Raw genomic sequence first — 24,109 nt, 5'->3', positions numbered from 1 at the left:
TATTCCAGAAAAACTGCTGTTTTATTAACTAAAGAATGTTCATTAGGGAACATTCATTTTGTTCATTTCGTATGAGAAACTGTGATACACTAATAAGTAAAAAACTTGTTCTTCTCAGGAGTTTGAGCAGAAAAATTAAGGGTCAAGTGGTAGCAAAATGTCTCATTCCATCCATGTTGAATAGTAATAGAGAGGTAGCCGTGTTAGTCTGATCTTGCTAAAACAAAGGTAAAACTGTGTAGCCCTTTAAAGACTAACAAGATGGTTTAAAGAGCTACATAGTTTTTCCTTTCGTTCCATCCAGTTGTCCTACTAGAGTCTGAGAGATGGGGAGGCATAAGCCTGCCTACATCGAAAGGACCTCCCCTCAGACTATAGGGAGGATCCGCAGAACCCAAAATACCAAATGATTATGGGGGACAAAAAGAGAAAACAGTAATGGGTGAGGAGGGCAAAGGTTTAAAACAAGGGATCCGGACGTGAACACCGAGCAGAGAACCCTGGACAGCACCCACTGTCCCTTGAAGTCCTCAAGAGAGCCAGCAGATGTCACCCAGTGGAACTCTGCCTAGATGCGTGAATGGATATAGGAGCAGAAATAGGCCGCATAGTCGCAGGCCCCTCCTTCACCCAACCTCAATTCCATCCAGTATACAGTATACAGTAAGAACATTCTAGAAAGAGGTCTGTACCTCTCTCACTTTTTGTTATACTATACTATGCCAGTAGATTCCATGACAGCTCCCTTTAGTTCTAGTATGTATCATTAAGGAAAATAACAGTTACTACCAGGGCTTGACGAACGGCGGCAAAAGCGGCTCGCCAGCCCTACACTGCACATGCAAATGAACAGGGCACCCGGATGAAATCTACTCGCCATAGGCGAGTAGATTCAATACCTTGTCGAGCGCTGGTTACTACTGAAAATCAATTTTTCAGGAACCCATATCATAAGGCCAGTACTTATGTAGTGAGATAAAATATTTGCATCTGAAGAATTTATTTTAAAAAATGAGTTTACAGTACCTAGCCTGGTTTGGATGGCGTGACAGTCTAAATCCTTTCACTCATGGGCACCAACAGACTTGCTGGAACTCTGGGCAAGGTGGGAGGAGTCCAGCTTCAGAAACCCAGAAGGGGCAGGGCCTCAAGCAGGAGGAAGGGCTAGGGCAGCTATCCCTCAGCACCCTGCCCTGCCCTACCTTCTTCTGTCCCCCTCAGCCTTCATACCAGCTCCAGCAGCAATTTAAAATGTCTGACCCTGCGGTAGGTAGCAGGGGCAGCAGCCAGTAGCCGTAGGCCTTTTTGAATCACCAGGCCCCAGGTCAATTGCCCCTTTTGTGCCCCCCTCTCCTTGTCAGTTGGCCTGCCTTCATTCCTGTATTTATGCATTTCCTTCTGGGATGTGACTGACCAGCTTCTCTCAGTTCCTAGTCTAAATAAATAGCTGCTCTGACTTCTCCTTTTAGGATCTGTTGCTTTATTAAGACCACCTCTTGATAACTGCTTTGTGATCTTACTGCCTTTATTTTTAGTTCTTTCTTTGAAAAACTATGCTCATAAAAATCAGTTAAGAACAAATAGAGAAATAGCCGTCTTAGTCATTTAGCCGTTTTGAATGGAAATCCATCAACCATATGAAAAAACCTGCACAGATCCAGACAGACATCATCTTTCTATCCAAGTGCAAAAAGATGGACATCGTACCCAAAGGACTGAAAGTGAACAACCCATTAAGATCAACATACTGTAAGAACAAATAAACACTTTGCTATATGACTTTACCAAAACTTTCAATAACATTTATTCCAAAAATAAATCAATTTAAAAATTACAAATACTTACCACACAATGGCTAATCTTGGGATGGTAAACATTAATGCTGGTTCATAGTCATCAATCATATCTTGAGTGAGGTATCCAAGCTTTAAAGCTCTAGGTAAATAACAGGATACATGTAAACCATTTTTCAGAATGTTGTCAGCTTATTACAGTTCATAAATACAAAGGAAAAAATAATGTTGTGATATAAGCCAGGTAAACTGAGGAAGGAAATTCATATTTAAAGTTCAATCTATGTTTTTAACTCTGTCTCTTTTGACTACTGCTGTCAATGCTACGCCACCTAATGGAAATCAGGTGGCTCGAGGATCTCCATTCCAACTCCAAAATTTATAAAGAGTAGGAAGAAGCCCTTTCTATATTGACTGAACTTCCCTTGCTGACAAAGGTGGTGCCATGATTTATTGTCAAGGACAGCATTAGAGAGTCTCTCCCAGTCTCTCTGTTCAGCCTCAGCTGTAGAAAGATGTAGAAGCCATTCCTGAGGACAGTCAATGCTACGGGGAAATATTGATCTAAATTGTGTACTTTGAGTTACGATAGTAATGTAACTCAAGTCAACGTACCTTAGATCTACAAGCTACAGGGACCACACCACACCGAATCAATGGAAGAAACTTTTCCATTGACTCCCCTTACTCTTCTCATTCTGGTAGAGTATAGAAGCCAATAGGAAAAGCAATCAGTAACCGATTTAGCATCGATCACACCTGGTAGTGGAGACAAGTCTTGAGTTGTTAGTGCCAAGCCACAAGTGAGTAGATGATGTCCTCTTGTGGACTAGGGGACACAGGATACACCTGGTGCCTTGTGACCTTCGCCCAGCCCCACTAATAAAGATGATGTGGAAGACCACTCCAAGGGTAAAATAGTCACATTCAAACAGACTCTGAGTAAGTCCCTGATCAGAATTCCCATGTTTCTCGTCCTTTTCTTTGCCCAAGCCTATGTCTCCATCAGGCAGCCATTGTTTCCATTTTTCTTTGACTAAGACAATTTGGCTACACATCAAAATAATAACGGAAGTGAAACAGTGTTTGCATAAATAAAATACCTTATTGAGTGAGATAAGATAACGGTTATCGAATGACACAGGAGGTATACACATGCACAGAATAAACCTCTTGGATATAGAATATCCGGAGAATGAATCCATTGTCATAAAAAAGTACAATTTAAGACTTCCCAATGCAGCCAAAAACAAAACTAGTTTTCATGGACACTCTCCTCTATCTGGACTATCTTTTGACAAATTTCAACCTCCCACTCTAAACTGAGTTTTCAAAGCTGTGTGAATAAAAGTCAAGATATGTTTTTCTAGTAATGGGAGAACTATCTGCCAAACAAAAGCCTAAAACCCCACAATAAGAAAAACCCACCTAAATGCCTCAAATCATCCCAGAAGGCAAAAAGTAAAATGGCCTCTGGAATGGAAATGATTAGTCAGTCTACATATCTACATATTATAACGATACCCTCCAGCTATTATACAGAGATATGTTTTTTATGTTAGGCCAAAGCATTTCTGCAGATAGCTAATGTGTTTTGATTTTATGCTTGAACACTCACCAGGAAAATGGAATGTTGCTTTCTAAAGATTACAAGTACAAAATTTGCATAGGAGACCAAATCATAGGTAAATACACCAAAGAAAAGTGTAATTCATATTTCTGAAAAGTTCTTACCTCTCTACGGTTTCACAAAAAAGCACGATTACTTCTTGCTGTACATAATACTCTTTTGGAGACTTTACAGGTACCATGGCTGATACATAACTACAAAAATTTTAAAAAGTAAAATTTTAATTACTTTTCTCAACCCCTTAACAATCAGATATAACAGAAAAGAAATGCAAGTCAAATTATCTTAAAGAACTATAATTGTTTTTCAATTCATTTTGACAATTTTCATTGAGAACTTTACAATTTCAGTGGAAATTAAAACAATGTAAATTGCTTTATTTATTACTGAAACAGACTTCTGCAGTAATTGTAAAAGTACTATTTTAAATATTTAACAATAAAACCTTCACTTTGTGTTCTCTATGTTGAACAGTTTATAATGCATTTTTTGAAAACACAGTAATTGAATAAATTTAAGAATTGTATCTAGTGCTATTCCAAATGAAATTATATTAACAAAGTATAGCTCAGCAATAGGCAATGGAATTTAAGGGGCCCTAACATTGGCAAACTGAAGTCTGATGTATTTGTTAAATATTTTTCAGTAATTTTACATAATTTATTCATGTGCAGGTATCAGTACTTGCGTGCGATATTTATGTGTACATCACTGGTCCTCTACTGAACATCGTGACTCCCTTCTTGATCAGACCTGTGGTCTATCTAGTTCAGTGTCCTGTCTCTGACAAAACTAGAGATTGACTATTCTGAAACGTGAGGTTTACTATCTGTTCCTAAATGTATGTCACCATGTCCATTATTTCACCAAGTCCATCTTGATTTTAATATAAATCTCCAATCCCTTTTTTATTCTTGCTTTGTTTTTAAAAATGGATTCCACAGTTCAGTTGTGGCTTGTGTGAAAAGTATTTTATTTTGTGTCTCTTGTATTTGCCATCTTTTAATTTCATCAAATGTTTTCTTGTTCTTGAGTTATGAGACAGGAAGAATGGAAGCTGCTGCTCTGTCTTTCTAGACTATTTATTATTGTAAACACATTTATCATGTGCCCTCTTATTAGTCTTTCTCCTGACAACAATTTTAATGGGGAAGATTTACAACTTCCATTTGTTCCTTTGAAAAGATCCCCCAAATATCGTACCAGTATGCTAATATTCAGATTGCACTGTACTTGAAGACTGCAAACTCTGATTGCTAAGTGGCTACTGATTTTTTTTAAATCTGAATAGAAGGGAAAAGGATGTGACAATGTTATAAATAGATATAAATTTATAAAGAAATTCAAAATCTGTGACAAAGGAGACAAAGAAGGATTCTTCTGCAAGAAAGTGTAGAGATGTAATAGACAATGTTCAGTATACACATATTTTTGCATGTTACCTTAATTCAAACTCAGCAAAAAGGATATCAAAATGTTTAAGTGACTCTCTCATTTTTTCTGTGTAAAGATTCAAATCTCTTAAGGCCTGGTCACGAATGATGTTCCTAACTTCCTCCAGGCTACGAGTCAGATCCTTGGCCAATGGTCTCATAGCCATGCTCTCAATTTCACGATTCATAATAATGGAACCAGCAGCTAAGCACTGTGAAAATAAAATTGTTAAAATATGAATTAAAGTGCTGTATTTTATGTAAGAGAATTTTATAGGGTAGGATGGCACTTTAAAGGAGGTGGATTTAGCCTCATCTGATTGCTAGGTGATGTATTTGAGGCCAGGTCCTTCCAGGTCTTGTGGCCTTCAGATAAAAGGCCAGCTCAGTTTGGGAAAACTAAAGGTAGCAGGAAGGCTCCCGCAGAAGACCCGGGATCAAAGCAAAGGAACTAAAAGGGTGCTCTCCATGTGGGAAGAGGCAGAAGCCTTAAAAGGAAAAGGTTTCAGAAGCAGCCAGGCAGCAGGAGCTTTATTTCACATACTGGCTAATACATGCCCACCAGCTCACAGAATTCCTATGAACATACTGTATATTGTTTAAGAAACCCTACTATATAAGAATATATTTAATAAACTCCATCGCAGGATAGGTGAAGACTATCATACTTCCAGACTATGTATGTTGAAGTAAATCCTATTTCCTTCATTTAATAGAAATATATTTTGAAAAACATAAAACAAAGTATTTTCTTCTTGTTTTTCAGTCCCATTTCTTGGGTCTCTTTCTTGACTGCCAAATAGCAGCAGATGGAAGGCACCTTTCCAGCTCTGTAGGTGGATCTGTAATTCTAGACCTTGCTCAGCAGTCTGATGTACTGATTTGTGATACAAGGGCACTCCCAAGATCTCTTGTTCTTATTCTCTAGAAAGTTCAAAGCAGTAATTACAAAGTCAGGTCTTAGATGTCGATAATAAATAATGAGGATGCTGACAAGAATACAGTGCACAATGCTAATCTCAAATAAATTCAGTTTCCTTTACTATGTACATTTAGGGAAGGTCATAGATCCTACTTCTGTTTACCATTAAGTGAATCATCAGAATCTTATCATTGTATAAAACATTTTCTGAAACATTTTCAGGAACTACTTTAGCACAGTGAACAAAAGCCTGCTTCAGGAGGGCCAGAATATCAACCTGTTTTGTAACACATGCAAAGAAAACTAGTTTGAATGTGGAATAGTGATAGAAGTGTAGTTGTGTTAGTCTGGTCCAGCTGAAACAAAAAACAGGACTATGTAGCACTTTTAAGAATTTGATTAATTTAAAAATTAATTTAAAAAATTTGATTTGTGCTTTTCATATGTGAGTCTTTAAAGTGCTACGTACTACTGTTTTTTGTTTTAGTTTGAATGTGGTTCAACTCATTTTTCTCTCAATGTAGTGTCTATCTCAGTGGTTTTTCAAGTATTTTCTACCCAACTGCACCTACTCAGCAGGCCTTAACTCAAAATAAGCTATGGAAATTGAGCTATGTCAATTGTATAGCTTATTTCAAAATAGCTTATTTCAAAACTGGGAGCATCTACACAGCACTTATTTCGAAATAGTGCACTCTTCCTCCGACTTCCCTTACTCCCCGTACAATGAGTGTTACAGGAGTGGGAGAAAGAAATCCTCCAGCCTGACAGTATTTTGACATTATTTCGAAATAACTGCTGGCTGTGTAAATGCTGACTACGTTATTGCAAAATAACATTGCTATGTCAACATACCCTCTCCCTCAATGCAGCAACAGTTTCTTGCTATAATTATAACAAGATTGTAGGAGTCATTAGGATAATGTCAAGAAACTGTATCTGGTTTTGCAAAAACCCCAGAGGAGGCAGAAGTGTCACAATGCTGAGTATTGCCATTAGAGGGCTTTCAGGGATGGTTAGATTGTCCACACATGCTCCAAGTCCCTTGACATCTCTAAGGGTGCGTCTACACAGCAAGTTCATTATTTCAAAATAATACTGAAATAACAGGGATCTTACTCTGGATTCTGTAACCCCCATTGTATAAGGAATAATGCCTATTCCAAAATAGACATTTCAGAATAGGGCATGTGTAGACAGGGCAGATGGAGTTATTTAGAAATAAGAAGCCTCCATGAAATCACAGGTGCCCTGCTGGCCACTCTGTCAACACTTAACAGAACTCTATAGCATCCCTTCCCCTACAGCCCTTAAAGCTGCTGCTTCCGGGGAAACAGTGTATGGCACACAGCAGGCACTGACAGCCCTGAGCCACACAGCAGCTGCCAGACCAGTGCTTTCTGCTGCCATGAGTGTCCCTATTGATCCCATTGAGCCCTCCACAGCTGCAAGGGAGCTGGCAGCCAGCTCCCAGGTCCGTACTCAGGGACAGAAGAGGCATGTGCCTTCCTGGTCAGGTGCAGAGTTCCTGAACCTCAATTAGGTCTGGGAAGAGGAGGCAAATCTCCAGGGAAGAGGAGGCAAATCGCCGCACGAGATGCAGGAATGTGGATGTCTACGGCCGACAGCCTGGCCACCAAGGGCCAGATGCACACCCAGGAGCAGGTGCGGATGAAAGTAAAACAAGTTAGGCAGGCTTATGCGAAGGCCAAGGAGCACAGCTTCCGCTCTGAGGCAGCACCGCAGAGCTGCCCATATTATGCCCAGCTCCACCAAATCCTGGGGGGTTAGGTCAGTCTCTTCCCCGCCTCTTTGTGGACTCAGGGCTGGAGACACCCATTGTCACCCTCCTGGGAGGCCCAGCCTGTGAGGAAGAAGAGGAGATGGATGAGGCCAGCAACAGCTCAATGTCTGCCAGCCAGGTCATGTTTGCCCTGGAGCCAGTACCCCTCACCCAGGATGTCCCCTAGGTATCATCCAAAGCTGGGGAAGACCCATTAGGTTAGTGCCATTACTTTCCCTAGAGACACATGGGTGGAGGTGGCAGGCAGCAAGGGGCTTCTGCATGCTCCTTTCTCGGCCTACTCAGCCTAGGGATTGTGTAGCAGTCTATGAACATTGATGCACGTATAATGCCAGTCTGGGCCCCCACACATGAGGTAGTGGAGCCACCCAACGCAGACACCACTCCCAGCCCCAGCCCTGAGCCTTTCCTCCCTCATCCTCCCCACTTCCAGGTTCTTTCCTCAGTCACTCCCGGTAGCATTCCCCACAATAAAAAAAAAAAAAAACCAGAGTTCATTGTTTCCAAACCAAAAGCGTACTGTATTGTCTGTGCAGGAGAAGTGGGGATAGGATGGCAGGAGACAGGAGAGGTGGAGTAGGAAAAACACAGAGGGGCAATGTGCAGGCCCCTTGTGGGGAGGTCCAAGGGAGTGTGTCATTGGGGTCCTTGTGTGAAACTTCCTCAGGGCCTCACGAATACACACAGCTCGCTGATGGGCATGCTGGATAGCAAGCCAGGCATGGCTGCTCAAAGGCCCTGCCAATCTGGTCGGCCTCTGCACCTCACCTGGAAGAAAAGCCTCCCCCTTGTTTTCACAAATATTGTGATTGACACAGCATGCTGCCATCACCTTGCCAAGGTCCACCCGGGTGAGAAGGCAGCGAAATCTCCCCTTGAGACACCCAAGGTGCCCTCCACAATGATATGGAGCCCTGCTGAGACTATACATTAAAATTTACTAGATTAATTTTCAAAATAATTGTTTAATACAAGCCTTCAGTCATACTTTCAAGCAGCATGCAGTAAGTCAATCTTTCTTGAAAAAAAAAATAATAGAAACAACAGTGACCTACCTCTGCTCCAAACCAAAGCTGCCCTGCAAGGTTATCATGGCGTATTTCTTCTGGAAATTTTACACAGAAGTCCCGGTTGGCCCGTTCATGTGGAATGCATTCATCCATTATCTGATTTACAATGTTTAAAACATTATCCTGAAGAAAAAAAAAGAGCTGGATAGTGTACATGAATTCATACAATGTATTTTAAGAAAATAACTTAACTCTAAGAAGTCTCATATTATTTTCTCCAACATTTAGAAACCCAAAGGGATACCAAGTAAAAAAAAAATCCACATACAGGCAGTCCCCGAGTTACATGGATCCGACTTACATCGGATCCCTACATACGAATGGGGCTTTTCTCGCCCTGGAGGATGCAGGCGGCGGGACCACCCAGACGCGCCACGGTCCTGCCGCCCGTGACCTCTGCGGCGAGAAAAGCTGCTCCGCGTCTCCCTGGTCTGCTGGGGGGGGGGGGGGGGGGGGCGCAGCTAGTGTGCCCCCCCACCCCCACCAGACCAGGCTTTTCTCGTCGACGCCCGGGGTAGAGCAGCTGGGGTGCTGCCGGGTTGGTCCACGCAGCGCCGAGGTGCGGTGCTGCGGGGACCTACCGGGCAGCGCCCCAGCTGCTGTGTCCCAGGCGTCCAGATTCAGCCGCTGTTGAAACTGATCAGCAGCTGATTCCAGGAAGCCCGGGGCAGAGTAGCTCTGCCTCGGGCTTCCTGTAGTCAGCCGCTGGTCAGTTTCAACAGCGGCTGAATCTGGACGCCAGTTCCGACTTACATACAAATTCAACTTAAGAACAAACCTACAGTCCCTATCTTGTATGTAACCCGGGGAATGCCCGTATTTCATATTTTAGATGTTAATATTTTCAATCACCAAAAATAAAAAAGATTGAAGTAAGAGAGAAAACACATTTGCTATTTTGTTCAGGCTGCTTACTGTATGTGGTTAACAGTACTTTGTACGAGGAGCATTCTTCCCTGTGTAACAAGTCAGTTTGTAAAATGAGTTTCCTTTTGTTTATGTGGAGTCTTCCACAAATCAGCATAGGAAAGAAAACAAATTAAAAAATAAAAACTTGATTGTAAAGACACAAAACTTCCAGGGTGACTAGGGAAGACATATCTTTCTTAATAGAAACTGACCATTCTAGATGTATTGATTTATCTATATTTTAGATTAATAAAATCACAAGAGACATCTATCTGAATGCTCTAGGCACCTCTGACAATCTTAATATACTTCTAAATTTTTAAAAAAATAGCAACCTCATAATATAAATTTCAACTAAATATCCCAGGTTGCATAAATAAATCAGATTTCCCACTTTTAACTTTGACCATCACCCCTGAAAATATATGCTTCAGTTCTCATAAAGTGTGCTGCTTAGAGTACCCTAAAGGAATCCAAATATAAGAACTGAGCTTTCTTGGAAGGGAATGAAAAGGGATTGCTCTGGCATTCTAAAGCAGGTGTTTTCACTCAAGTGTCCAGGGGGCACAGAGAATGAATACCTGGATGCTCTCTTTTCCTCCACTGCAACCTCCTTGAGGACCAAAGGCAGACCAGTGCACGTTAGAGAGGCCTAGATGCTGCTCTAACCTGAGCTGAGCTGAGAACACTAGGGAGCCACAACAAAGTCCCTGATATGCAGTAAATAATCTGGCCCATATTCTATATTCATTTATGTGAAAATATTTTTACAAATCCCTCAGGAGTCTTATCAAATTGCTTCAATGTAAAAAAGATAGATTTGAAGTATGAAAAAGGCTAAAAGTGCCTTTATTTAAAATGTTTTGTTTCTGTCTCATACCTTCTCTATTTAATGTAGTCCTTTTCTTCATAGCTAAGATGTTTTTCAAACAAACAGAATCTGTCACTTCGAGAAGTATGTTTAGAAGGCAGAATGCTTTTAAGTCTATGATTTCTTTTTCTTTTTCTTTGTGAATTTTTGTTAAAGAAAAAGCAAAAGAGAAGTTTTCTTTAAACTCTTTTGTGGGGATGAACATCTCTCAGATTCAAACTCAGATTCACATTTCCTACAATTCTAATGCAGGCTGCTATTGTTACCATAGAACATTGTCACTCAACACATAACCAACAGATACAGCAGTCTCCATTTAAAGATTTACAAAATTGAATACATTGAAGACTGAATATATACCACTCACAATACACTGGTATCTGAGACACTGAAGTTATTATAATTCCAAATACCCTGCAATGGTTAAAAACATATGAGAGCATTATAAAGGATGTCTTGTTGCATACTAACAAAAATGTACATCACTACATTTGAATATATATTATAGAGAAATATTCAGCTGCAAGTTCTAGCAAAGTGGGGCAGTAAATCGAATACTCCAATTAATCAAAAACTAACTAAAAAAACCTTGCTTTTGAACTATACTTCACAAACCACTATTGACTCAAGAGATCTAATTAGTGCACCAACATATTTTGCAAGTGGATATAAGGAGATAAACTCCTGAATGTTGTTCTCACCCAAAATTAGAGAGAGTGTAAAATGTCCTAAACTGAGCACATTATGTATCCAGGTATATAAAAATTTTAAAAGTATAAAATCATGAAGCAAGCAAAAGACTTAAAATCAATGCACTATTTTTGTCCTTCAGGGTCAGATGAATTGCCTGAAGCTCCTAATATTATCACCAGTGCAATTTGAGTTGGCATATCAGATTAAAACTCCTGACTTGTGGTATCAAAGAATTAATATAAGCCCCTGAAAATCTTTTAACACTGGAGCGAGATGGTGGGAAAATATAATCTTAACAACTCAGCTCTATAAAAGCTCTGGGAAATACAGAGAATTTTTATAGCATGGGGGCTCAGACAGAAATAAATTACAACAATTTGAATTTGGTAATAAATTTTATATAATACCCCGCTAATTTAGGACAGGCGATGATATTCTACTTTACATTTATTTTCTAACTAACAAATGCATACTAATGTTATATTTTTCCATTCATTTTCTTTCACTATTCAACGATAATATTTAGTGCAGTCAATCTATAAGAAGAGGCATCTCCAGTAGACAAATCCCTGTTTTAATCTACCACTGAAAAGCATGTTCAAATTTTCCAATATTTTATAGCAAGTTAAAGAAAGATTCTATTTCCATTTGGCAGTCTTTTCTTAAGAGAAATTCCCACTGATGTCAAAGGATATTTTATGTGATGTGAGAGTGAAATACTGGGCCCCAGCACGGCCTAAGCAACTGGATTTTGCTGGTCTTCCCATTTTCATTGCATTTACAAAGGTGTTTTATCTTTATTTTATAGAAACCTAATTTCAGCAGTTAATGATTACAAGCATCTGTTGACTGAGTGCACTGATACATTTTCTTACCACAAATGCTATTATTTCAAAAGGTATAAAATCATTTCAACTAACTAATATAAATATTTTTAGAAAATATTAGGCTGTGAATAACAAAAGTAAGTTGCATTTACATTTTTTCTCACTGTCAGCAATTCTGCATATAGTATCTCTAGAAGTTATCTAAGAGCATGAGATAATTATTGAAACACTTCTCACTCTTGCACACTCCTAGCTTCTGTTATAGTGCAAATTTAGTGGCCTCACCAACTGATTTGACATGAGTTCAGGTGATTTGTTATTTGTGCTGCATCAGTAATTTAGACATTAAAACATATTGTTTCTCATTGAAGCTAATTCGACAAAATTAACACATAGTGAATTTCAATCTGTTCTGACACAGAAAATCAATTCATCTACTAATAGAAAGTTTTCAGATTCTAGACTGAGTCAGAACAAGACAAACTCTTAACACTTTCCGTTCACTGGCTGCTATTACATATTTTCACACCTGTAGTTGGCTTAAGTAGTTAGTAAGCCTGTGATGGGGTATATAAACCCCACACTAGGACTGAAGGGGTTAAGAAGCAGTTCTGGGCTTCCATTAGAAAGGGCCAGCCAGGTTGAAGATTCAGATACACCCCTTTTCTATCTGAAGTTGGACTCAGAGTGTGGAGGAAAACAGATGGCAGGAAATGGTACCTTCAGGGAACAATGTTGAGGCACACCCTGGTGGTGTCTGACATTGCTTACTTCTCATAGGGCCCTAGATCGGAGCTTAGAGGAATGGAAAGGCTTGGGCTCCCCTACCAAATGCCTTTATTGTAGAAGGACAAAAACCTCACTTCTACCTCTCTCAGGAGTGAAAACATACAAGTGTAAGTCCCTCATAGGGCCCAGGAGATAAACTGAGAGTCCTTCCCTGTCATAAGGGCATAGGACCCTCTACGGTTCTTTGGACACTGATACCCTGAAAGTGGGGACTGAGCTACTTTGGTGACATGGCCAGAGGGCCAAAATGCACTTTCCAAAAGGTTAACACTGGTGTACTATCCTCCCAGTGTTGCTGGTACAGAATATCAGATGCTGATTTTATCATTTTATGTGTCTCTCTCCTGAAGTAAGAAGTCTTGGTGGCAATTATATTGTAATATATTATTTTCTTTGGCATGCCCATTTCCTGACCTTGACGTAGCTTCCGCCCATCAAAAATTATTCAAACATTTTGATTTTGTACAGTTTATATAGTCATTTTAAATAAGCAAGAGTCACTGGGAACTTATAACAGATGAACTATGTATTCAGATTTTTTTCCTATCATAATTCTTTTCTTGTCTTTTCTGTGTAACCTTATGATGCAGGCATCAGAATAACCAAATAAGGAAATCTGGAACACTTGCTTAACAATGCTGTCAGATAGCTACCCCAAAACTGGAAGAAGGCCAACTGATTTAGACAGATGAACCAATGCATTGTAAGCAAATTAGTCTTTTCTTTAATAGAGCTTCAAGAAACTTTCAATTTAGTTAATTACAGTATTCTGCTTTGTAAGCAATGAATGAATGGATTCAGACACATGGTGATGTTGTGGTTTCTCTCTCATTTAAGCAACAAAAATCAATTAGTTGGAATTAAAGTAGTAAATCTCTCACTTGATCCATATCTCTGCATTGGAGCCTAAAGGTTTTATTTGTTATATTTGTATTCATGTGCATGCTAGGATGAGATTGGTTCCATTTAAGACATAGTGATTTTCTCCCAGTGCAATGGACAGCAGTTTCTCACTCTCTCCATGAATTGGGGTGAAATGGAGGATGAAAGTTACAAATTTGAACTTTTTGGATGGGAGAGACAGGCAAGTAGTCTTAGGTCTAAAATGGACATAGGAAGTTAGCTTGCAATATAAAATATTGGCCAAAAAAGGGAAAGCTAAGTCTTGAGAAACACTCAGGAAAGTGGAGATAAGAGTCAGTATTCACATGGCATTATGAACAATGAGAGGAGGTGTTGCATTTGCCTTCTGAAGGCCAGAAAATGGAGGGTAGTACAACAAACTTGTACTCTAGAAAGAATGATTACTCCAACAATGCAGCTGTGGGCCATCTATTTGTCAACTTTTTGCATAAAACTGTGGTTTTCTTCACATCACCCCCTAGAAAATGCACTATAATTTCTTAAAACCATCTAACTCAAGGCTCTCTAACTGTTTAAGTGCCACCTGAAGACCAACTTCTGCTGTATTACCTAAAACAAATCCACCTCAGTAAGAAAGTCCTTGCCCAATATTTGACCACATTCTACAGTATTAACTTCTGTCTCATTGTCTGTCTGAATGGCTTATGTTAGACTGAAAGCTACTCTAAGCAGAAATTGTGTCTTACTTCTGTCTGGAAAGTGTCTTGTATAATTTGGGCACCACTAAAACACACAGAAAATACGAAGAACTAAATTCATAATAAATACTAATTCCATTACTTCTTTTGGCACAGTTACCCAGTCTTGTGAGCTTTTTCCATTAGGAGGAGAAATTGATGATAAAGTCTGTGGTATTTCTTAAATGATATCATGTTTATTTATATAGAACACATACAAAGTTGGGTTTCTAGAGCACCATCTGAATCAAGCAGAGACATTTTATTTGCTCAGAGTTCCAAGCTTTTTCCAGTCAGCACAGTCTCGTCTTTTCTCTCTCTTTTGGGACAAATTTCCATTCCTCCTCTTGCTGTGAGCTTTGTGGTTGTTTCTTTCTGCCTGTTTTCTGACTGCAGTCTTTTCTCTGAGGCATACATATTTCCATCAAAACCCCACCCCCCACATAGTTTGGTTGATGATTAGCCTTGCACGTGTCCCTTATTGTGCGTGGTTTCAGGTTGCTGAAACCCATTGTTTCAGGAATCTCACTCCAAAATATAGTTTAACTACTCCTTACATTTATTCTGAATGAAGGATGGTTGCCACACACACCAATTTAAAAGATTACTCCTAATAACTGATTGCTGCAGTTGGTCTGTATTTAGTTAAAATACAGAGGATCACTGTTCCTAAACTCTTGTGTAGAACTGCAGCCTTGTTATTATCAGTGTGCCAGATGATGGAAATGACTGTCTTGAATAACAGAAAAAAAACTCTAACAGCGTGTATATTCAAATTTCTTTGAGATTTGTATAATTCATTTAATCATCTGCCCCATATTTAGGTGTCCCAACTCCAAGATCTTGCTTAAAAATGTTATTGGTCTTACAGCATCACTTCCGTTGGACTGGGTGCCTAAGCAAGATGAGCCAAATCTTGCTGTAGTTGGAGGAACATGTACTATCATCTAGATTCTAATTCCTGCTTCATTGTTAATCATAGTTCCAAATGTCGTATGCATTGTGTTTGACTCATAGAATATAGATAATTGTCCTGTTCTCATCTTTCCCTCAGAGATAGTGAAATATAGACCTAGTCATGGAATATTAATTTCACTTTTTCTCTATCTCATCTATAGGTTTTACTGAATTCCCTCCCTCCGCACCCTCCTCCCCCTGCCCACATACACACACACACAAAGGGAGATTGTAGCTCTCTCGTAGGATGCATTTCTTGCATTACTGTTTTTGGGGGGAATACTTCCCCCCCCCCCTTTAAGCAATATTCTGTAGCAATGCTGTATGGAATTATCCTCTCTCATTTTTGGACCTCAGCTGGTCGACAGCATCCTTCTCCCTGTACTCAAGAAAAGATTTATCTTTAGTCACACAGATGAAGGAAGACATTCACTAACATTAACTTATTCTGGAAGAACTGGAGTGTGTTTACTGAAATAGGTTCCTTCATTCTCTCCCTAGGGTTATATATGGATTTTATAGAAAAACTGGGTTTTCATTAGAGACTAACTGTCCCAAGCCTTATTTTGTTGCTAAGGGATAACTATCACTTAATAGATATAGATGAAACTCTTGAAACCTATTATTATCTGACAGATACATTAAGAAGACAAATATGTTTTGTTTCCTCACAGCAGGGCATGCCTATCTGTATTTTTTTCTATAAACATTAGGTATAGTGCATTTGTCTTGCATAAACAGTTTACCAATATTAAAATAAGTATCCTTGTTTCATCATTATTCCATTCTACACATAGTGTCATAGTCATTTCTGGGATAAACACAGTGTTTAATTTGTGCCAGGGCTTGCCTTGGTACCTCTAGGCTTAGCAGTTTATAACCCTATTCTCTGTGGGCCTGCTGTATCATTTTTTAATGTAAAAAAACAAAAACAAAAACAAAAACCTGTTTGAGCCCCAGCATTAATTGCTTTTGTCCTGGCACCTCTTTAATTATAAATCAGTCACTAGATAAGACACATTATATTTGAATTACATCACTGATGTATTTTATCTTATAAGATCCACATAATGGTCCTTGGTTTTGACCCATTTAAGGTCTCTGTACTGCCAGAGTGGGGCAAAGTGATCTTAAAGATGCTCTAAGAACGCAGCTGAAGATTCTCCAGGGATAAAGGAATTTTGAAATGGGGTTGAGCTAGAAAAGCCAGCCTCACACAATGCGCTCCCTTAACCTTGGTGTAGAGACATATCGGGGTGCTGGAACATGATTCCAAGAGATGAATGTCTATTCTGTCTGATATAAGAGCAGCCTTGTATCTAAATCTATTTTGTGCTAGAGACCCAACCCAGAACCAGAGGGATTGCAACTGTGGTTTAGAGCCTCCTCTATTTACCCTCTCATTCATCTCCACGGAGCATAAGGATCCGGTGTACTCAACACAACTTGGATTTGAGCCAAAATTCCTTCCTAAGGTTTTTCTTTGCTAAGTATTAATTCCTTGACTTGTATCGCATAGCATTTTCAATCCAGTCCACCAACAGCCTTAATCAATGAACAGTTCTCTAAATGACCTACTTGATCTGAAGCAATAAGCAAAAACAAACAGAAAACCTAGTGAACATGGAGAAGTCTCTATGTTCCTACTACTTTTCCACACATCTCTCCCCAATCTTTCATTTTGTTCCTAAGACTTTATGAGATAGCATTTCTACTTCTTTATAGGATCAAAAAGGATGTGCCAATGAGTAGAATGGCCCAGGCCTCCTAACAGAGGGAGGACAAAGTGGGCAACTGCCCTAGGACCTGGTGACTCAAAGAAGCCTGGGACTCCAGCTGCTGCTGCCCCAGCAGTCACAGCACCCAGAGCCCCGACCCCTTTAAATCGCTGTGTGGCATGCTCCGGGCAGCTCTTAGGGATGCCTGGGAAGGTGGAGGCATCATGCAGTCTTCTCCTAGGCAGCACTGGCAGGGTGCCATGGTCTGAGCGGCACTGAAGTCCAGCTGTCCTCAGCCTTCCGCCTAAGGCTCTCTCCCTTGTAGGGACATGCCCCAGACCTTGCCAAGGGCAGTGAGCTCCCTGAGAATGGCTAATTAATTACTCTTGATTCAAAGAGACCTAATGTTCACATGTGCTAAATGATCTCATTTTACTTAATATGAAAGATTGCTCTCAGATAATAACTAGTTTCACATTGTTCACTGTGGACTAATAAGTGTCACAAATTCTCAGAAAAATAGAAAAGAGCTCCACAGAAAATTAAGAAGCAATATATGCATAACAAGTCAGTTTTGGTCAATCCTTTCCCCAGTCCAATATTGTAATTTTTTTTCACTGATTATATGAAACTTCTGAAATAATTAATTGATGCTGATTGGCTGACATATGCTCTGACAAAAGAGTTACCTGTTTCTGTAACTGGTATTTTTTGATGTATCACTCATGTCCACAGAACATAGGTGTGCGTGGTCACCACATGCACCAGTGCTGGAATATTTTCCCTCAGCAGTACCCACAGGGTCCTGCTTCAGTGCCCCCGATATAGTGTTTCTGGCCTCCTCCAACCTTGGTTCTTTCTTTACGGAAACACCAGAAGGGGGAAAGAGGGCACGGTGTTGAATAGAAATGAGCAACATATCTCGCAGAACACCAGTTATGGAAACAGGTAAACTGTCTGTTCTTCTTTGAGAACAGGACAAGGAGTAATGGGCTTAAAGTGCAGCAGGGGAGGTTTAGATTGGACATTAGGAAAAAATTCCTAACTGTCAGGGTGGTCAAATATTGGAATAAATTGCCAAGGGAGGTGGTGGAATCTCCCTCTCTGGAGATATTTAAGAAGAGGTTAGATAGACATCTGTCAGGGATGGTGTAGACGGAGCTTGATCCTGCCTTGAGGGCGGGGGGCTGGACTCGATGACCTCTCGAGGTCCCTTCCAGTCCTATTATTCTATGATTCTATGAGAGCTTGCTCGCGTTCATTCTATGTTCTTGGAATGTACTGGAGACCATTTTTTATTTCAAAAGATGAAGAAAGCTACATGGGGAGGCTGTTTTAGATTTCATTTTTACAAATAAGAAGGAACTGGTTCAGAGTGAAAGGCTGTGTGGGTCAATGTGATCATCAAATGATAGAGGTCATGATTCTAAGCAATGGTAAGAGGGAGAACAGCAAAATAAAGACAAAAATACATTTGCGCAAAAGGGCTTTTTCCCGAACGGGACTGCGGAAGAACACTGACAATCTTACATTAGACCGTCAGTGTTCTTGAGCAAATTCAAGCGGCCAGTGTAGACAGCTGGCAAGTTTTTCCGGAAAAGCAGCCGCTTTTGCGGAAAAACTTGCCAGTCTAGACACAGCCTTTGAGTTTTCCTCTGTGATATTTATAGAAGCAATCGTCACTGGGAACAAGTGCAATAGAACAGTATTGATAATCTACTTTAACACAGAATATTTGGAGAGAATATATTAATCATTAACGAAATTTCATCCTGTCTACTGTCCAAGATAGGTCCCCACAGCACAAATGGATATTTCACCGTCACCTACACATTATTCCATAATTCAAGGCTAGTTCTTGCTCTGGTCTTGGCATCACATCTTAGCTTTACAAAATAACCATTTTCTCTTCAGTCTGATTTCTTTATTCTTTTCTGTATTAGAACGCTCATCAATGCTTCCTCCCCTTTTTATGTATTTTCCCTCTTTATTTAGCATATCATTTTATTTGTAAGAGGTTCATTGTACTGTCCCATGTCCAATTCAGTATTTTTTCCGGTGTTCCCTAAAAATATTTCCAAATCTTCCTGCCATAGTTTCATCACGACTTCTAATATATACTTTTTTTATGAGAGCTTCTCTCCAGCCAATCAATTCAATCTACTGTTTGCCATTACAGTAGTTTTTAAGTCTATCAAAGGACAGTAGAATCTGGAATACTGGAATGGATTTTCCACAGAGTTATAACCAACCTTCACATTTTGTAACGTGACTGAATGGAGTGAAGGAATTTTGTTTTTCATCACTATTTCCTCTTTTCTTGGAAAATGTATATCTATATGTCTAATCCTAGCATCATAGAATCATAGGGTTGGAAGAGACCTCAGGAGGTCATTGAGTCTAACCCTCTGCTAAAAGCAGGACCAATCCCAACTAAATCATTCCTGCTAGAGCTCTGTCAAGCCGGGACTTAAAAGCTTCTAGCGATGGAGATTCTGCCACCTCTCTAGGTAACCCATTCCAGTGCTTCACCGCATTACTAGTGAAAAAGATTTTTTTTCTAATATCCAACTTATATCTCCTCCAGTGCAACTTGAGACCATTGCTCTTCATTGTGTCATCTGTCACCACCGAAAACAGCCTCTCTTCATCCTTTATGGAACTCCCTTTCAGGTAGATGAAGGCTGCTATCAAATGCCTCCTCACTGTTCTCTTCTGTAGACTTAATAAACCCAAATCCCTCAGCCTCTCCTCAGAAGTCATGTGCTCCAGCCCCCTAATCGTTTCTGTTGATCTGTTCCCAAAATATCACAAAAGCAAAGAATTTAAATTATTTAAGCCAATTACAATGTCATTACTCAGTACTTGCTCCTGCCATCTATTATAGCTACTTCTATCTCCTTTGCTGACCTATACTGATACAACTAGTATAATTTCTAAAGGGTTACAAAGTAAGCAGCCTAAGATGATTTAGGCCTTTAAATTAGCTAAAAAGATTCCTAGTTCAAAATTCACAATGTCTAACCTTTATACAGTCTAATAAAATGAAATATGGAATATCATCTAGTAAACTTTTAACTAACAGTTATGTTTCAGATGCCAACTGGGATCTTCTTATAATGTTATTAGGTTAATTTGTCTCGTTTAAGAGATGTCTGTGTGCATAATTCTGTGTGAAAATTATCTTCAACCGACAGATGCAATCAAACAGGAAAATATCACAGTTCATTTAAATTGCCTTTATGTTCACAATGACTACAGACAGTACTTGTTCCAAGAACACCATTATTAAAAATGTTAAGTGACAAGTACAATAAGCATTCCCCCCATAATTTATTGCCAATCCATTCTGACATTATCATTGTACTCTTAGTGTTTTCATAGCTCTTCACATACACATGTATCTCAAAAGCACACTCAGTAATGACTTTTTAACCTTGCCCACTAAGCATGAATGAAACAGATTAAATTTGGTGTAAATGTTAGTACTTTAATCTAAATGCTCTTATTTTCTTCATGTTGCCATATAAACTTGAAAGACACAAAGTTGACACCTTTGGACAAGTACTTTAATACATCAGGATAAGCAGAATGTTTGGCAGAAAACAATCTAAGGGCATGTCCTCACTACCCACTGGATCAATGGTCAGCGATTGATCAATTTATCACATCTAATATAAACATGATATATTGACTGCCAAGCCCTCTCACGTTGACTCCAGTACTCCATCAAAATGAGAAGAGTAGGCAGAGTTGATGGGAAAGCATCAGCTGTTGACTTACTTCTGTGAAAATGCCACGGAATGCATACCTAAGTATGTTGACTTAAGCTTAGTATTCTTGTAGCTGAGGTTGCATAACTTAGCTTGTCAGCCTGTGGTAGTGCAAAGTAAGGCAATACAAGCCCTGCTCAGAGATGAGTGAGTGGATTTCTCTCTTTTTTAATTGGTCTGCATTTAATCTCATTTGCTCATATTTCACAAAACCAGGCAATAATCTGCCATGTATTATGCAGAATATAAGAAAAAGTTACTCATGTTGTGCAGTAACTATTTTCCAAGATATGTCTCCCTTCTAGTGTGCGTGTTCCCCTTGAGTCTCGGACGAGAATTTCCATTAGCAATGTCTGTTTGCACCATACAATCTCATGCTGCCCACTAAAAGGATATAGAACAGCATAGGCAAATGTCTCTCCATTACTACTCTATCCAAATCCAACCAAGAATCCAAACCAGAGTGGATGAAGGCTAAATATCAGAGTACCCATAGGGACACACATCTTGAAGAACCAGTTACTGTAAAAGGTGAGTAACCTCATCATGAAGTAGTGTCCCCATGGCCGTTCCATTTCAAATGACTCCTGAGCAGTATCTTTACTGGCAGGAGGGAGCTCTAGAATTGAATCCAAGACTGAAGACAATTCAGCAAAACCAAATGCCCTATCAGATGTGACAAAAGGACGAAGGCATAGCGTTTAGAAAAAGTATGCACTGAGGCTTACATTACAATAGTAGAAAATTGTTGACCTTTGATACTACCTCCTTCCTTAACATAAAATTGGTTAAGGAAAGTTGAATCTTTGCATTTATATTCTAGAACAGAAAGGAACTCAGTATTGTTGTGTATCAGAGGGGTACCCATGTTAGTCTGGATCTGCAAAAGCGGCAAGGAGTCCTGTGGCACCTTACAGACTAACAGATGTATTGGAGCATAAGCTTTCGTGGGCTTTCATCCCACTTCATCAGATGCAATACATCTGTTAGTCTATAAGGTACAACAGGACTCCTTGTCAGTATTGTTCTGTTATTCTCCTCTTCAGTCAGATAGCTTTCTTTAGGATAATGAGTCTTGTGGATAAGGGAGAAGCAGTGGACGTGCTATACCTAGAATTTAGTAAGGCATTTGATATCGTCTCGCATGATCTTCTTATCAATAAAGAAGGCAAATACAACTTAGATGGGGCTACTATAAGGTGGGTGCATAAATGGCTGGATAACCGTTCTCAGAGAGTAGTTATTAACGGTTCACAATCCTATTGGAAGAGCATAACAAGAGAAGTTCCACAGAGGTCTGTTTGGGACCAGTTCTGTTCAATATCTTCATCAACAATTTAGATATTGGCATGAAAAGTATGTTTATTAAGTTTGCAGATAACAAGCTTGGAGGGATTGCAACTGCTTTGGAGGCCAGGGTCATAATTCAAAATGATCTGGACAAATTGGAGAAATGGTCTGAGATAAATAGGATGAAGTTTAAGTGCTCCACTTAGGAAGGAACAATCAGTTTCACACATACAGAATGGAAAGTGACTGTCTAGGAAGGAGTACTGCAGAAAGGGATCTACCGTATATTCCGGCGTACAAGACGACCTCTGATGTTAAAAAACATCCCCCAAAAATCGGGGGTCGTCTTGTACGCCGGATGCCCCGCCGCCGGAGCCCCTCCGCGGCTTTGAAAGCCTCGGGGGAAGCCGGCGGCGGGGCATCCCAGGCGCGCATGGGCTGCCCCCCCGCCGGCTTCCCCCGAGGCTTTCAAAGCCGCGGAGGGGCTCCGGCGGGGGCGCAGCCCATGAGCGCCTGGGATGCCCCGCCGCCGGCTTCCCCCGAGGCTTTCAAAGCCGCGGAGGGGCTCCGGCGGGGGGGCAGCCCATGCGCGCCTGGGATGCCCCGCCGCCGGCTTCCCCTGAAGCTTTCAAAGCCGCGGAGGGGCTCCGGCGGGGGGGCAGCCCATGCGCGCCTGGGATGCCCCCCCGCCGGCTTCCCCCGAGGCTTTCAAAGCCACGGAGGGGCTCCGGCGGGGGGGCAGCCCATGCGCGCCTGGGATGCCCCCCCGCCGGCTTCCCCCGAGGCTTTCAAAGCCGCGGAGGGGCTCCGGCGGGGGGGCAGCCCATGCGTGCCTGGGATGCCCCCCCGCCGGCTTCTTCCGAGGCTTTCAAAGCCGCGGAGGGGCTCCGGCGGGGGGGCAGCCCATGCGCGCCTGGGATGCCCCCCCGCCGGCTTCCCCCGAGGCTTTCAAAGCCGCGGAGGGGCTCCGGCGGGGGGGCAGCCCATGCGCGCCTGGGATGCCCCCCCGCCGGCTTCCCCCGAGGCTTTCAAAGCCGCGGAGGGGCTCCGGCGGGGGCGCAGCCCATGAGCGCCTGGGATGCCCCGCCGCCGGCTTCCCCCGAGGCTTTCAAAGCCGCGGAGGGGCTCCGGCGGTGGGGGGGGGGGGCAGCCCAGGTGCTCCTGGCGGCTTTGCTCCCGGTGCCTCTGGTCTGCTGGGGACCATCTCCAGCAGACCAGGGACACCGGGAGCAAAGGAGGCGGAGGGGCGCTGGGGTATAAGATGAAACCCTATCTTTTAATTAAAAAGATAGGGGGTCGTCTTATACACCCAGTCGCCCTATACGCCGGAAAATACGGTAAGGATCATAGTGGACCACAAGCTAAATATGAGTCAACAGTGTGACTCTGTTACAAAAAAAAGCAAACATGGTTCTGGGATGCATTAATAAGAGTGTTGTCAGCAAGACACAAGAATTCATTCTTCCCCTCTAATCTGAATAGGCCTCAGCTGGAGTATTGTGTCCCGTTCTGGGTACCACATTTCAAGAAAGATGTGGAGAAATTGGAGAAGGTCTAGTGAAGAGCAACAAGAATGATTAAAGGTCTAGAAATCATGAGCTATGAGGGAAGACTGAAGGAACTGGGCTTGTTTAGTTTAGAAAAGAGATGACTGAAAGGGGACATGATAGGAGTTTTTAAGAATCTAAAAGCGTGTCACAAGGAGGAGGGAGAAAACTTGTTCTCCTTGGCCTCTGAGGATAGGACAAGAAACAATGGAAGGTTTAGGTTGGACATTGGAAACAACTTTCTAAATTTCAGGGTGGTCAAACACTGGAGTAAGTTGCCTAGGGAGGTTGTGGAATCTCCATCTCTGGAGATATTTAAGAGCTGGTTAGATAGATATCTATCAGGGATGGTCTTGACCATACTGTGTCCTGCCGTGAGGGCAGGGGACTGAACTCAATGACCTCTCGAGGTCCCTTCAAGTTTAGTGTTCTATGATTCTAAAGTGAGGCAGAGTGGATGCTGACCAAGGGAAGTTCTGGAG

General features: G+C 41.1%; 1 protein-coding gene across 10 annotated transcripts in view; it reads right to left on the bottom strand.

Moving 5' to 3' along the window:
• ZFYVE28 (zinc finger FYVE-type containing 28) overlaps positions 1 to 24,109 on the bottom strand; it is a 275,066-nt gene that overhangs the window by 100,832 nt on the left and 150,125 nt on the right. For 9 of the 10 annotated variants that reach the window (XM_075930868.1, XM_075930867.1, XM_075930869.1 and 6 more), the window contains 4 exons: positions 8,638 to 8,775; positions 4,866 to 5,068; positions 3,528 to 3,617; positions 1,846 to 1,935 (listed from right to left, as the gene is read on the bottom strand). In XM_075930868.1, coding sequence (XP_075786983.1) covers positions 1,846 to 1,935; positions 3,528 to 3,617; positions 4,866 to 5,068; positions 8,638 to 8,775 — 521 coding nt within the window. Of the gene's footprint in view, positions 1 to 1,845; positions 1,936 to 2,726; positions 2,844 to 3,527; positions 3,618 to 4,865; positions 5,069 to 8,637; positions 8,776 to 24,109 lie in introns of all 10 variants that reach the window. The other variant, XM_075930873.1, reaches the window with a different exon arrangement.

This window comes from Pelodiscus sinensis, chromosome 5, assembly GCF_049634645.1.
Source record: "Pelodiscus sinensis isolate JC-2024 chromosome 5, ASM4963464v1, whole genome shotgun sequence".
NCBI classification, from domain to species: domain Eukaryota; kingdom Metazoa; phylum Chordata; order Testudines; family Trionychidae; genus Pelodiscus; species Pelodiscus sinensis.
Note: the sequence above shows the minus strand (reverse complement) of the source record. Positions and strands in the feature narration are given on the sequence as shown.